Raw genomic sequence first — 13,626 nt, forward strand, 5'->3', positions numbered from 1 at the left:
AAGACAACAAACCCTAGTGGCACATTTCTATGACTTTCCAAATTTTATAATTTGTGTTTTTAATATTCTGTCCTTCTTTTTGAAGAACACCTGAAACAAGTTAATGAATAAAATAATTAAGATAATAAAAAAATGAATAAAAAAAGGTAACACTCCTTTGCATGGCTGGGAACATGGCTCCTATTGGATTTACAACCCGGGTGTATTGAGTTAAGGTTTGCTCATCATGAGAGATGCTGAGTTCTTGATGTTTATCTACATATCTGTATTTGGCTTGAAAAACTGCAAGAAGATTTAAATCCCAGGGCAGGTATCTTCCTGCTATTAGTCACTTAGATTTTTTTTAAGTTTCTAGCACAGACAGGAAAGTCCAATGAGCCACTAAAAAGCCAGAAGGGGGAGCTGTGGCTCAGATGGTAGAGTGCTAGCCTTGAGCACAAAAGCTCGGAGACAGTGTCCAGGCCCTGAGTTCAGTGATTAGCACAAAACAACAACAACAAAAAGACATGATACCCAAGAGAGGTATTTGTCCTTTCAGCAAGAGTCTACTAAACATCTTTGGGTAAGATGACTTATGTTTACAACAGAGCATAGAAGACAGTACTTATTCCCAGCTAATAGTCTTAGACTTGATGAAGAAAACATGTGAACTGGGTACTTACTCTTGGTCCCTTTGTGACTAGAACAAAACCATACAACCATACAGAGTACAAGATCATTGGAAAGAGAGACTCTGCCAAATTAACCTTTGAAAGATAAAAGAGTGAAGTGAGGTCAGGTAAGAAAAGGACAGATTCTCTACATTCCCATGGGCATTTCTCTGTTCTGAATGCATCTCTGCTCGGCTCTGCTGACATAATAAAGAGACAAATTCAGGAGCCAACTATGAGAGATGAGCAGAGAGCTAACAAGGATCTGTCCAGAAGGACAGAAGCTACAGGTTGCAACATTGGTAGTAAGGAGCCAGAAGGAGTTATAGTAGAGCCAAGACTAGTAAGAGCTGACTCCAGCACTTACTGCATGATCTCTAAGTTACTATGACTAAATGGACCTCAGCTTCCTTGTCTACACAACAGAGTAACAATGACACCCAGGGACTACAAAGGTTTGTTAGGGGAATTAGAGATGTGAGCCGCAAATGACAGTGTGTGTGAAAGTACAAATAGCTGATATGACTGACATGCCTAGCAACACCAATACCACTCTAACCAAAGGGGGAAAGGAAAAAGAAGGCAGAGGAGGAAGAGGAGGAAGAGGAGGCAGAGGAGGAAGAGGCAGAGGAGGAAGAGGAGGAGGAGGAGGAGAAGGAAGAGGAGGAGGAGGAGAGTTCTATAAGAGTTACACTGATCAAGGCTAGTGCTCTACCATTTGAACCACAGTCACTTACAGCTTTTTCTGTGATTAATTGGAGATAAGAATCTCACAGACTTTCCTGCCTGAGCTGGCTTCAAACAAGATCCTCAGATACCAGCTTCCTGAGTGGCTAGGATTATAGGTATAAGCCACCAGTGCTCTGCAAGAATGGAGATTTTTCAAGGGAGAAGAGCTTCCTATAAGTTCCCATTGCAGGTTGTGAGAAGAGGTCTGGGAAGGGAAATCGCTTGGCAGTAATGGATCAGCCTGTTCTTAACCTCCTTTTGGCTCATCCCTGTGCCTGCTCATTTGGTACAATTTCCCAAACTCTGGCTCTCAAATTATTCCAGTTGGCCTCCAACATTGCCTGCCTACTGTCCACAACCCCTATCAATCATTGTGTTATCTGCACTACAGAAAATGTCCCCAGTCTCTTCTCCTCCATGGGTATCATTGGTTATGTATTTGCTGTGCTGACTCCATGGAATGCTGGTTTCCTTAGGGGACTCTGAGCTTCAGATATCAGATTCAAGCCTGGCAAGCAGGAAGATCATAAGTAGATGAGTTTGCAGAGGTTCTGAAATTTTACAAGGTCCCTGCAGCCTACCAGTGGCCTATACCATGAATCCAATATCATAAACTTGCAAACTGGCCATCAAAACTACCAGAGATAAGCCAATAGGAGGGGACAAAAGTAAGAAAAATGATACAAAAAATGGGTGTTAAATGTTAAAAAAAAGAAAAGAAAAAATGGAGTGTTGCTCAGGGTAAAAATCTAAACAACAAACAAATCAAAGCTCAAAGTGACACCTGCAAATTCCTATGTAGATCTGCAGATACAGGTAGGTTCATGGATATTCTTAGATATCCAAGCAAATAACTTCATTATACATTTGAGTAGTAAAAATATAACTTTGTTTATACCCCTCCCAGTTCCCTAACTGTCCAAGTATTCAAGTGCCCACAGTAACTTTACTGTCACTTCCAAAGAAGTAAGAAATGATAGAAGACACAGAGATTTCCCTCAAGCATCCAGGATGCCCAGTGTGGCTATATTGCTTAACCAAGTTGAGCTTTCTCATAGCACATAGTACAGACCTTGCATGGTAGAATATCAGCGACACCTTGTGGCCACTTGTTTAAAGCTGGCAGGAAGTAACAATATCTTTGTACCCAAACCAAAAATATTTCATAAGGCTAAATTTAAAAGGTTCCCAAATAGCTAGCTAATCTGTTGTCTCTCTCTCTCTCTCTCCCTCCCTCCCTCCCTCCTTTCTTCCACCTCCCTCTCTATCAGTCAAGGGGCTTGTAATCAGGGCCCAGGGACTGTCTCTGAGCTTTTCTGTTTAAAGCTAGCGCTCTACCACTTTATTGGTTAATTGGAGATAATAGTCTTAGCAGACTTTCCTGATGAGGCTGGCTTTGAACTACAATCCTCAGATCTCAGCCTCATGAGTAGCTAGGATTGTAGGCATGAGCCACAAGCACTGGGCTTTGTCACTTCTCTTAAAGCAATCCTAGGTATCTAGTCAAAGTAATTCAGTCCCTGCCCCAATTCTGCTATATGCTGCAATAACTCTAGAGTTCAAGCCACAAGTGGCCATTATTTCAACTGAGAGCTGAGTGGAAGAAATTTTACCACTACTGTAAACTTCCCTCACCTTAAAATTCATTCCCCAAATTCCCAGCCTAATAACCTGAAACTGATCATTTTATTTAAAAAAAAAATCCTATGTGACTTTCTATAAGTAACTTGGAGATACTATAAACTAAATTTTGGATTTCTAGCTTCTCATTTATTTCTTAGATTGATTCTTACTAACGCTACCATGCTTGTACTTCACTATACAGAATTGACATGAAATTAATGACACAATGATTCAATCAGTTGTCAATTGAAATGTTGACCGGTTTCTGGGTCCTGTAGAAAAGGTAAATTCCACTGGACGTGCTGAGAAGCTGCCACAGAAAAGCACTGCAGCTGGTACTGGTGGCTCACACCTGTAATCCTAGCTACTCAGGAAGCTGAGATCTGAGGACTGTGGTTTGAAGGGATCCAATGTAGACAAATCCCTGGGCTGCCAAATTCATATATCAAATTAGCAAACAAAGGAGAAAGTAGGGGTGTGGCTCAAGTGGTAGAGCCTTGAGGGGGGGAAAAAAGCAAGAGCTCAAGGCCAAGAGTTCAAGCTCTAATATCAAGACAAAGGAGAGGAGAGGTGAGGAGAGGTGAGGAGAGGAGAGGTGAGGAGAGGCGAGGAGAGGTGAGGAGAGGAGAGGAGAGGACAGGACAGGACAGGACAGGAGAAAAGAGCACCTGCTAGGGACCCAGGTGACATCTGCCATGGGGGACATGAAAGTTATCTGCTCTCTCTTCCATGATCGATCACATCACAATTTTGCTTAATAGTTTTGGCCCCTTTTGCTTGCCTTACCCAGTACCTTAGAGATGACATGACCTGCCATCACTCATTTCTCTTCGTGAGTGGCAGATGGTGAGACTACACCCAGTAACTCTCCACATAAGGACAGTGGTACATTTCAGATCTTTTAAGTTGCTTTTATTTGAGGCTATTTCTGTATTTTAGAACATCTATAAAACCAAGCAGAGACCTCCCCCACCTCAGGTGTCATGAATCAACATTAGAAAGGACTAGAACAAATATTGTCACTAACTTTGTCCTTTCTAACTTCGAACAAAGACAGTTGTGACAATAAAGGCTCAGGTTTTGGCATTAGACCATGATAACCATTGGTTCTTTGCAGTCCTCTCTTTTCCATTCTGCTTTTGGATATGTCATTTACAAAGGAGCTCATCCCACCAGCCATGAGAGGAAGAAGAGGGCAAGGAAGAAAAATGACACGATACCTTTTAGACAGAGGGATCTTAGGTGGCCCAGTACAAGCAGTAGTACTGTACCTGTGAGTGGGAAATGTTTGCCTCTAAGATAGTGTGGATGGTTTCATTGGAGATGTGGATGGAAGATTGAAGCTCTTCCATTAACCTGGTGATGTTCCGCATCAAATCTTTTATTTTCACATCTGAAAAAGGTGGAGCAAGAGGAAATAATGATATTTACATATTTATTATAACAAATATATTTATAAACATAAATACATAATAAATACATTTAGATTAAATACATGTATTTATTATAATTATGTATTAAATCAATATATTTTATATTTATTATAATAAGTATATTAAATAAATATATTTGTTATAAATGAACTTGAGATCATTTATACCATGAATAAATTTGAACAGGGCTTATACGGTATTTGCTGTTCACTTCTTTGCTCTCTGTAAACCCTGCATATTTTGCAACTTATTTTAGAAGGAGATTTTCTTAATGAACAATGACTGAGTGCAATGTGAACATAATGTCTCCATGTTTTATACTTATCTCACATTTTTACAAATGGAATGTGACCTAAGGATTATCCAGAGTTCTTCAGACTTAGCATGTTAATGTAACAAAAGATCTATGAACTTTGCAGATGATGTAGACAAAGAAAGATTTGTAGATAGCCAAGGATTTGGGGACCAGGACAAATCCCAGACCACAGATGTTTTTCTTCTGCTGCTTGATTTTTTTTTATATTCCAGAATTTTAGGACTTTCCTTATAAACCCCAGATATTTCAGATCCGTTAAATTCTAAACTGTTCTTTATTGTGTCTAGCATAACTTTCTTTCATGTTTTATTCTGAGTCCATATTTGAATGAGAAACTAAATTTAACTTTTTAATCAAGCAAACTTAGAAAACCACATACTTACCCTCTGTGACAGTGAAATTGCTAAGAAAAGAGATAATGGCATTGCCCGACAACCAACTCTCCTTGAAGCTTTTGGCCAACCTAAAATGGTAGAAAATTAAAAATGAAAATAGGCAAGATAAAATAGCAGACATAATGTTGGCATGAATAATGCTGCCTAGGTTCCCAGGATATGAGCTGGGTAAGAAAATACATTTCTATAGAATTCCTCTGATAGTTACACACTAAGTCCCCTTTATACCATTTTTTGAACATCCATTAAAACCAGAACTTCAATATTTTTCCATTCAGAGCCCCTGCCAATCACGATGAATCAGGAGAATAAGGATGCATAATAAATGCCTCTTCAATGAATTTGGAGCAAATAGATGGGATGGATCATAGGATATCTGAGAAATTAGTATAGCAAGTGTTAGACAAACATCTTTCTGTAGAAAAAATAAGTCATCTAGAGAATGAAAAGTCCCTGTGCACCCAAAACTCTGAGAAGAACCAATCAAATATGAATTAATTTTAAAATATGTGACTGCTCATATATTCATGGTGAATATCATATTGGAATTGTTAGCCTTATGGCTAATGCTGCTCATGTGAAAACTTAGTCATAGAAAACGTTGATGTTGTTTGTAAATGTACATAGAAATATGTATGTGACCAGTGGTGAAATTCACAATTTGAAAATGCTAGAGCTGGGAGCTGGTTGAGATCCGGAGCCAGCCCAACCAAGAAAAAGTCTGCCAGACTCACATCTCCACTTAGCCAAAAGCTGGAAGTAGAGGCGTGGCTCCAGTGGTTCAAGTGGCAGAGCCCTAGCTCTGAGCAAAGAAGCCAAGCTATGTGAGAGAGTGAGGGCCCGAGTTCAAGCCACAGCACCAGCACACACAAAGAGAATGCTAGAAATCTTCCTGATGAAGAAAAAGAGAAGAGGTGTGAGACCCTCTCTGGTACGTACACACGCACATGTTGCTCAACAGTTTCCAGTGGGGGTTGGCACATGCAGTCTTGGTTGGTGATGTGATCCAAGTTGCTTGTGAAGTGTTCTAAGGTCTGAGAAAGATTCCTGATAAGACTTTCACAATTTAGTTGACTGGATGCCGACCATCTCTTTTCAATTTCCTAGAAAATATAGATCAGAAACACAAATACTTGGTTATATAGCTTTAGTCTAGTTTCTGGATCAACACCTGTTCTCACTCAGTGTTATGTGTATTGTAAGGGTTTATTGCTTATTTTCAGCAATCTTGAGACACAGAATGAATAAAATTATGCCACATTGTGAAGTGCATAGGAAGAACTCTTGGCTGAGAAGTAAGGAAGAAAGAACCTCACTCCTGTTTATGCCATTAACCAAACCAGCAAGACAATAATGCACAGCAGAAGGCAAGTGCTCTTATGGCTGAGATATACCTCCAGCCCTGATTTTTGCTGGTTATTTTGGAGCTACTGTCTAGCTTCCTGCCTGGCACACATCTGGGCATGATCCACCTATCTTATGCTTTCCATGTGATTTATGCATTGCATCCATCCAGCTTTTTGTTGAGAAGGGGTCTCATGAACTTTTCTGTCTTGCTGATGTTGAACCTTGAGAGTCTCAGCCTCCCAAGTAGCTAGGATGATGAGTACAAGCCACTGTCACCCAGCTGTAAATTTATTTCTTATAAAATGCTGAGTAAAGCCAGTTTATAATGTGGAGAAAGTCCTTACAAATTGCTTTTTCCTTTTCTCAAATTATCTGAATGAATTATTCTTATGAACTTTTTAAAAAGTTGTCAGAATAATTTAGAAAATTAAAAAGGGAAAAATAACCTTGTGTATTCATAATGAAAATGGTATTTACCACTTCTTGACATTCACTTGTATCTGTATGCCACCCAATTGTGACTTACCGAAAATCTAAAAATTAAAAGAAGATTGAAAATAAAAAAAAGAATGCACAGCAGAGAATATGCAGTATCCTGCTGAGTGGCTTAGCATTGAAATTCTTGGAGCTCAGATCCCAAGAACTTACACAACTCAACAGGAAAAAAAAATAAACAAGCAACCTAATTTTAAAATAGGCAAAGGACCCTGAATACATGCATTTCTAAAGAAGATACAGGAATGGCCAACGGGTGTGAAAATGTGCTGAACATTACCAATCATATGAGAAATAGTGAGAATAGAAAGTAGTGTAGTCAAAAAATTCATGTTGGAACTGTTGTATGATCCAGCAACACCACTGAGAGTTTATATTCAATGGGAACAAACTCATGTTCACTGCAGTATTGTTCACAAAAACCTCAGCATGGACTCTGCCAAAGTGGCCAATGACAAATTGGTAAAGAACAAAAGTTTTGTACACATGCACATATTCACACACATACATATACACAGAATGGAAGATTATTCTTCCATATAGAAAGAAATCATGCCATTTTCAACAACATAGGTGAACCTTAAAAAAATGCTTAGTGAAACAGATCAGCTAACTCCTGATTTGTAAATATGTGTATTAAAATTAAAATTGTATTAAAATGTGTATTAATTAAAATTAATTAATTAAAAATTAATTTAAAAGAATGCACTTGATTTTAATTTAAATACAATTTAGACTTGTGAAGTAAAGAAGATGTGAGACCCTCTGGTTCATACAAAGTGAGTTCCAAATGTAATTTTAATTTAAATTACATTTAATTTAATTACTTTTAATTTAATTAATCTATAATTAAGTTTAATTTAATTAAATGTTAATTTTATTTTAATTTTAAATTATGTTATATTATTTAATTTAAAATTTAACAAAAAAATAACTTTGTCATAGCGCCAATTATTTAACATAAAAGCATACTTCCTACCCAGAAGCAAGAAGTAATTAAAGAAAAGTTTCAACTTCCTTCAGTACTTGTATATTAGGGTCAGATGAGAAGTACTGCACAGAGTTTGAGACTGGCACCCATTAGGTTACACATGTAAAATAACCACAGAAAAAGGCAGTTTATCATACCTCCCTTCTCTCCTACAACAGACCTGAATCACTCAGGAACTGGGCATATACATGTACACAGGTAAACATGTTTAGATTTGAGGAATTGGCCAGGCCACCCAGTTTAACCGGATTCCAGCCACTTTCTCCAACTCAACTTATTCTAAAAGCTCCATTGGATACTTGTCATTTTAGAAGCTTTATTTCTGGTCCTCCTTTAGCTCCCAATTGCTACTTTTTTATGTCTGGGCACCAAGAAAATAAGAGAATAAAGAGTTTGTTCTCTGAATTCCTATTACATTACCATTAGCGGAGAGCTGCACTTTCCCTGGGAATACAGGTTCTGTAAAACTGCCTAGCTTTGTACTATTTGCCTCCCTCTGCTGGGCAAAGCAGATTCCACATCCTACAGCCTAGAAAAGATTTCTATTTCTTAGTCTCACACTTAAACCCAACAACCCATGAACCCATACCAAAATTTTTGCATCCTGAGATACCAATGCTCTTTCTTTGTCATCAAAAGAAAGAACTTCTGACTTTTATCAGCAATAGCTTATCACTAACCAGAGCTATCGACAATCATGACCGACTATGAACTTTAAATGTAGTCTTTGTGTCAATCTCTTGCCTGATTTTTTTTTTTTGCCACAACCATCTTTAATGCACTGAAAAAGGGTGTGTAGGATTTTTTAATTCTTTTGGTTTATCTGCATCTAATACAAATTAAACATACTGGCTCAAAATGTTTGTAGCCACAAAGGGAACCTTACTGCATTGTTGGTAGGAGTGTAAACTTGTTCAACCACTTTGGAAAGCAGTATGGAGGTTACTCAAAAGACTCCATATAGAGCTCCCTTATGACCCAGAAATCCCACTTTTGGGCATTTACCTAAATGATCGCAAACAAGACAATATAGTAAAACTACCAGCACAACTATGTTTATTGCAGCATTATTTACCATAGCTAAGATATGGAACCAACCCAGATGCCCCTCAGTAGATGAATGGATCAAGAAAATGTAGAATATATACACAATGGAATTTTATGCCTCCATCAGAAAGAATGGCATTGTCCCATTTGTTAGGAAATGGAAAGACTTAGAAAATATTATAATAAGTGAAGTAAGTCAGGCCCAAAGAAACATAGGTCCCATGGTTTCCCTTATTTGCATGGTTTCCCTTATATGTCTTGGACAAGCAGAAACAGTCAAAAGCTATGTACATATGACCATATAAAATTATGCTAAGCAAAATGAACCCCAAGATAGGGATACAAATGGTTTTATCTTTCTTGCTATTGTTTTGTGTTGTTGTTTTGGATGTTGTTGGGTTTTTTTCAGTCATGGGGCCTGAATTCTAGGCCTGGGCACTGTCCCTCAGCTCTTCTGTTCAAGGCAAGAGCTCTACCACTTGAGCCACAGCACCACGTCCAGCTTTTTCTGCTTATGTGGTGCTGAGGAATTGAACCCAGGGCCTCATGCATGTGAAGCAAGCATTCTACTACTAAGCCACCGTCCCAGCCCTTGCTATTGTTTTTAATATGTTTATAATGTACAATGTTTTTTTTGTTTCTTTTGTATGTTCTCCCACCCCCCCCTGTGGTATAATCCTTGTTTTCACTGTAGTTGATTGCAGTGCTCTGCATCTTGTATATACATTTTACTAATTTGGGGAAGAGATGGGAAATAACAAAATGCTGAAATAAGGATATAGGTTGACCCATTGTAACAATGAGATGTATAAGACACTATGTTGAAAACAAACTTTACAACATGGTGGAGCAGGGTGGGGGAAGGGGTTGTCGGAGGGGGAACAGGGGGAAGGAGTTGGGGAGGTGGGGAAGGAAGGGATGATAGGGGAAAAACAAAGGAGGAGGTAACAATGCTTGACAGAAATTGTACTCATTACCTAACTCATGTAACTGTAACCCCTCTGTCCAGTATTTTTATAATAAAAAATATTTAAAAAGTTTGAGGCCAGAATTGTCTCAAATTTTGGATTTTTTTCAGATTTTAGAATTTTCCATATACTATATATTATATTTTATGTTATATATAATGAGCTAACTTGGGGATGGTACTCTAGTCGAAGCAGAAAACTTATATCAATTCTATACACCTTCATCACATAGCCTGAAAGTCATTTTACACATTTCTGATGTTCTGGGCCTGTAACAGGTTAGAATCACTATACTACCAACATAATATTCAAAACCAGACCTACAAGAAAGACAAGTTCTATCTTCACTGTTGGAAAATCACTGGCATCACACAAGTTTTCTGAGCAGTTCAGGCCTCCTCTACACCCAGTGTTGGTGTGTGTGTGTGTGTGTGTGTGTGTGTGTGTGTGTGTGTGTGTGTGTGTGTGTGTGTGTGTGTGTGTTAATTCCAGGCCACTGAATGGGCCCAAAAAATATCCCATTCTCTAACTCAGCATAAGTTGAAGTGGAGCTTTGGGGAACTTGTCCAAATTAATTAAAAGGGAACTGCAAAGCCAGGCACTAGTGGCACATACCTGTCATCCTATCTACTCAGGAGGGCTGAGATCCGAGGATTATGGTTGGAAGCTAGCCCAGGCAGGAAAGTCTATGAGACTCTTATTGCTACAAAACTACAAAAAAAGCTGGACATGGAGCTGTGGCTGAAGTGGTAGAGCTGTAGCCTGGAATAAAAAGGTCAGGGATAGAACCCAGGCCTGGAGTTCAAGCCCCAGGACTAAAGAAAAAAGAAAGAGAAAGAAAGAGAGAGAGAAAGAAAAGAAAGGAAAGAAGGAAGCAAGGAAGGAAGGAAGGAAGGAGGGAAGGAAGGAAAAGAAAACTGCAGTCGTGGGCCCTATTCAACTATCAATTCTTGGAGCTTGCCACTTACATTTAGTTCATTAGGGAAAGTGATGGGCTGGTAAATTCTGAAACTTTGTCCTCCATACAAAAATGAATGAATGGATAAACAAACAAACAAATAAATAAATAATCTGATAGACTTGAAAATTGTCATGGTGTAAAAACTCCCATATTGGCTGATTCGCGATGTCAACAGGACATTGCTGAACAGAGAGTTAGGAAGAACATGAATATACAATATTCCTTTCATCCATAGAAACCACCAGTACAAACCATCTCTGGAGGACTGCTAACTGTAAATCATACTGAGATCATGAAGAAGTGGTAGGTCTTGTGTATTTGTCACTCTTGTTTTAAGTATAAATTCTTTCAACACATGTTTATACAGTTGGATTGTTAATGATAGCAGGGCTTAATAACCAGCAACTGGCTTGGAGAGTTCCTGAGAATTCAACAAGCAACTCTTACATGGAGGAGGGATGGCAAGCTCTCAATCTGCAAGCTTGATTTTCAGTGTGACTATGCATAGTGCAGTGTTCTAGTTATCTGGACCAGGCAGCAAACTTAGAATAACTCCACTGCTCTCTCTACATGAGTCAATGATTATGACTTCTCTGAAACACAGGAGAGGACATACCTGGTAGTGTGTGTACACAACAGTGACTCCTTGTATGACAGCTAAAACAAGATGCCTTGTCTCACATAGCTTGCAGTTCAGAGTGGCACACAGAACATCCTTGGTCAAGGAAGGGTTGTCTGCCAGAAAAACACACACAAAGCGAAATGATTTTAGGAAACAGCTCTCATTCTAAATGGCCACACTCACAAAAATCCTCTTTTAATTTTTTCAAATGTTTCAAATTTCTTAAGTCATCCAAATGAATGAACATTCAGACAATAACACATGATCAGATTATATCTGAGATATATTGTAGTATTTCAATACATACATGCAATGTATAGTGAGTGATCCAATCAGGATAACTGGCATATCCATCATCCTAGAAAGGTGTTAAGATCACTTGAAACACTTTGTCCTAATTCGTATTTTAAAATATTTAACAAAAATGTTGTCAACCATAGTCATTTAACTCTGCCTTAGACCATCAGAAGTCATTCTTCCTATCCAAGATCATCTTTACTCTACCTCTGCTCCTCTCTCTAATGCCCTTCCTCACTCTGTAACCAAATGCTCGACTCTCTATAAGTTCAAACTTAGAGCTTCCAAATATAAGTGAGATTATGGGATATTTGTAATTCTAAGCCTCACTCATTTCACCTAATGCCTTCCAGCTCCATATCTATTGCTACAAATGATAGCATTTCATTCCTTTTGATGGTTGTATAACTTTGTAGCATGTAGATGTACCATGTTTTCTTTATTACTCGAAGCAATGACTTTGGAGTTTCAAATATAATAAAAAAAAACTCTGAGATGAACTGAGAACATAGAAATGGATGCTCTTCCTCTAACTATGGCACCATTTCCCCAGGGTCCCTTATAAACAAAGTATGGTTATCCAATTTTGCCTGGGGTACTCTTGATTTTTCACCTATTGCCCTGCTTGTTGAAAATATGTTACATTTGTGGGCCACCCCTTCTTCCACACCTTACAAGTCATACCTGAAAGCTATTCAAGATGGTCTCCTGACTTCATCTTGTAGCCATCCAATCTCTTCATCTACTCTACCTTCCAATAGCTCAAAGTTCTGTGCCTCTGAACAGCAACCCACATGGTCAAACCCAAGACAATTCCAGATTCCTAGCAGAAACTATCCAAACCTCTTCCTCAAAAGAGATGGCTAATATAAAAAGCTGACCAAAGGTTCTATATTGCATTCAACGCTTTTCTGCAGCCATCGGCTTCCCACAATCCTTGAGTATGTCCATTCATGCTATGCCCACCTGCTACAATAGCATCACTGTGTCCTCTCCTGGGGATACCAACTTTTCAGAACTCTGCCTCAGACACCTGTCCCAGGGCCCCTGGCCATGACCCTCCTCTGACTGTGCAGACCTGCATGAGCTCATTTCCTGGATCACCCCCCAATTCCTCAATCTCATCTCTGCTTCCAATTACTGCTAGTTCCTAGTACATGGATTTGTGCCTGCTAGATGCTTGGCCATCTAAGAAAATGAAGTAAGTGTACTTTAATATATTACCAAACTATTAGTGTTTCAATTAGTAAAAAAAATGCAATCCTGACAAATGATCACATTGTTTCTCAAACATCATTTTATAGATCATTTGGATCAAGTAGGCATAGTGGTTTATGCCTGTACTCCTAGTTACTTGAGAGGCAGAGATGAAGGGACTGTGTTTAGAGAGCAGCCCAAGCACAAAGTTTATGCAGACAACATCTCAACCAATAAAATGCTCAGGTGAGGATTAACCGATCCAAGAATTAAAACAAAAAGGGGTGCCCTGGGTTAAATCCCTAGTGCCGTAAAAAAAGAAGAAAGAAAAGAGAAAAGAAGAAAGGGAAAAGGAGAGAGAGAGAGAGAGAAAGAAAGAAAGAAAGAAAGAAAGAAAGAAAGAAAGAAAGAAAGAAAGAAAGAAAGAAAGAGAGAAAGGGAGAGAGGGGGAGAGAGAGGGAGAGAGGGGGAGAGAGAGGGAGGGAAGGAGGGAGGAAGGGAGGGAGGAAGGAAGGAAGGAAGGAAGGAAGGAAGGAAGGAAGGAAGGAAGGGAGG

At 38.8% G+C, this 13,626-nt stretch overlaps 1 protein-coding gene across 1 annotated transcript in view; it reads right to left on the minus strand.

Annotated features, from left to right (window-relative positions):
- The window catches only part of Abca13 (ATP-binding cassette, sub-family A (ABC1), member 13), a 394,418-nt gene that overhangs the window by 287,333 nt on the left and 93,459 nt on the right, over positions 1 to 13,626 (minus strand). The window contains exons 20-23 of the mRNA XM_013024383.1: positions 11,572 to 11,690; positions 6,086 to 6,249; positions 5,135 to 5,214; positions 4,274 to 4,395 (exon numbers count right to left, since the gene is read on the minus strand). Coding sequence (XP_012879837.1) covers positions 4,274 to 4,395; positions 5,135 to 5,214; positions 6,086 to 6,249; positions 11,572 to 11,690 — 485 coding nt within the window. The remainder of the gene's footprint in view (positions 1 to 4,273; positions 4,396 to 5,134; positions 5,215 to 6,085; positions 6,250 to 11,571; positions 11,691 to 13,626) is intronic.

Source organism: Dipodomys ordii, unplaced genomic scaffold (assembly GCF_000151885.1).
Source record: "Dipodomys ordii isolate 6190 unplaced genomic scaffold, Dord_2.0 Scaffold76, whole genome shotgun sequence".
NCBI lineage: Eukaryota > Metazoa > Chordata > Mammalia > Rodentia > Heteromyidae > Dipodomys > Dipodomys ordii.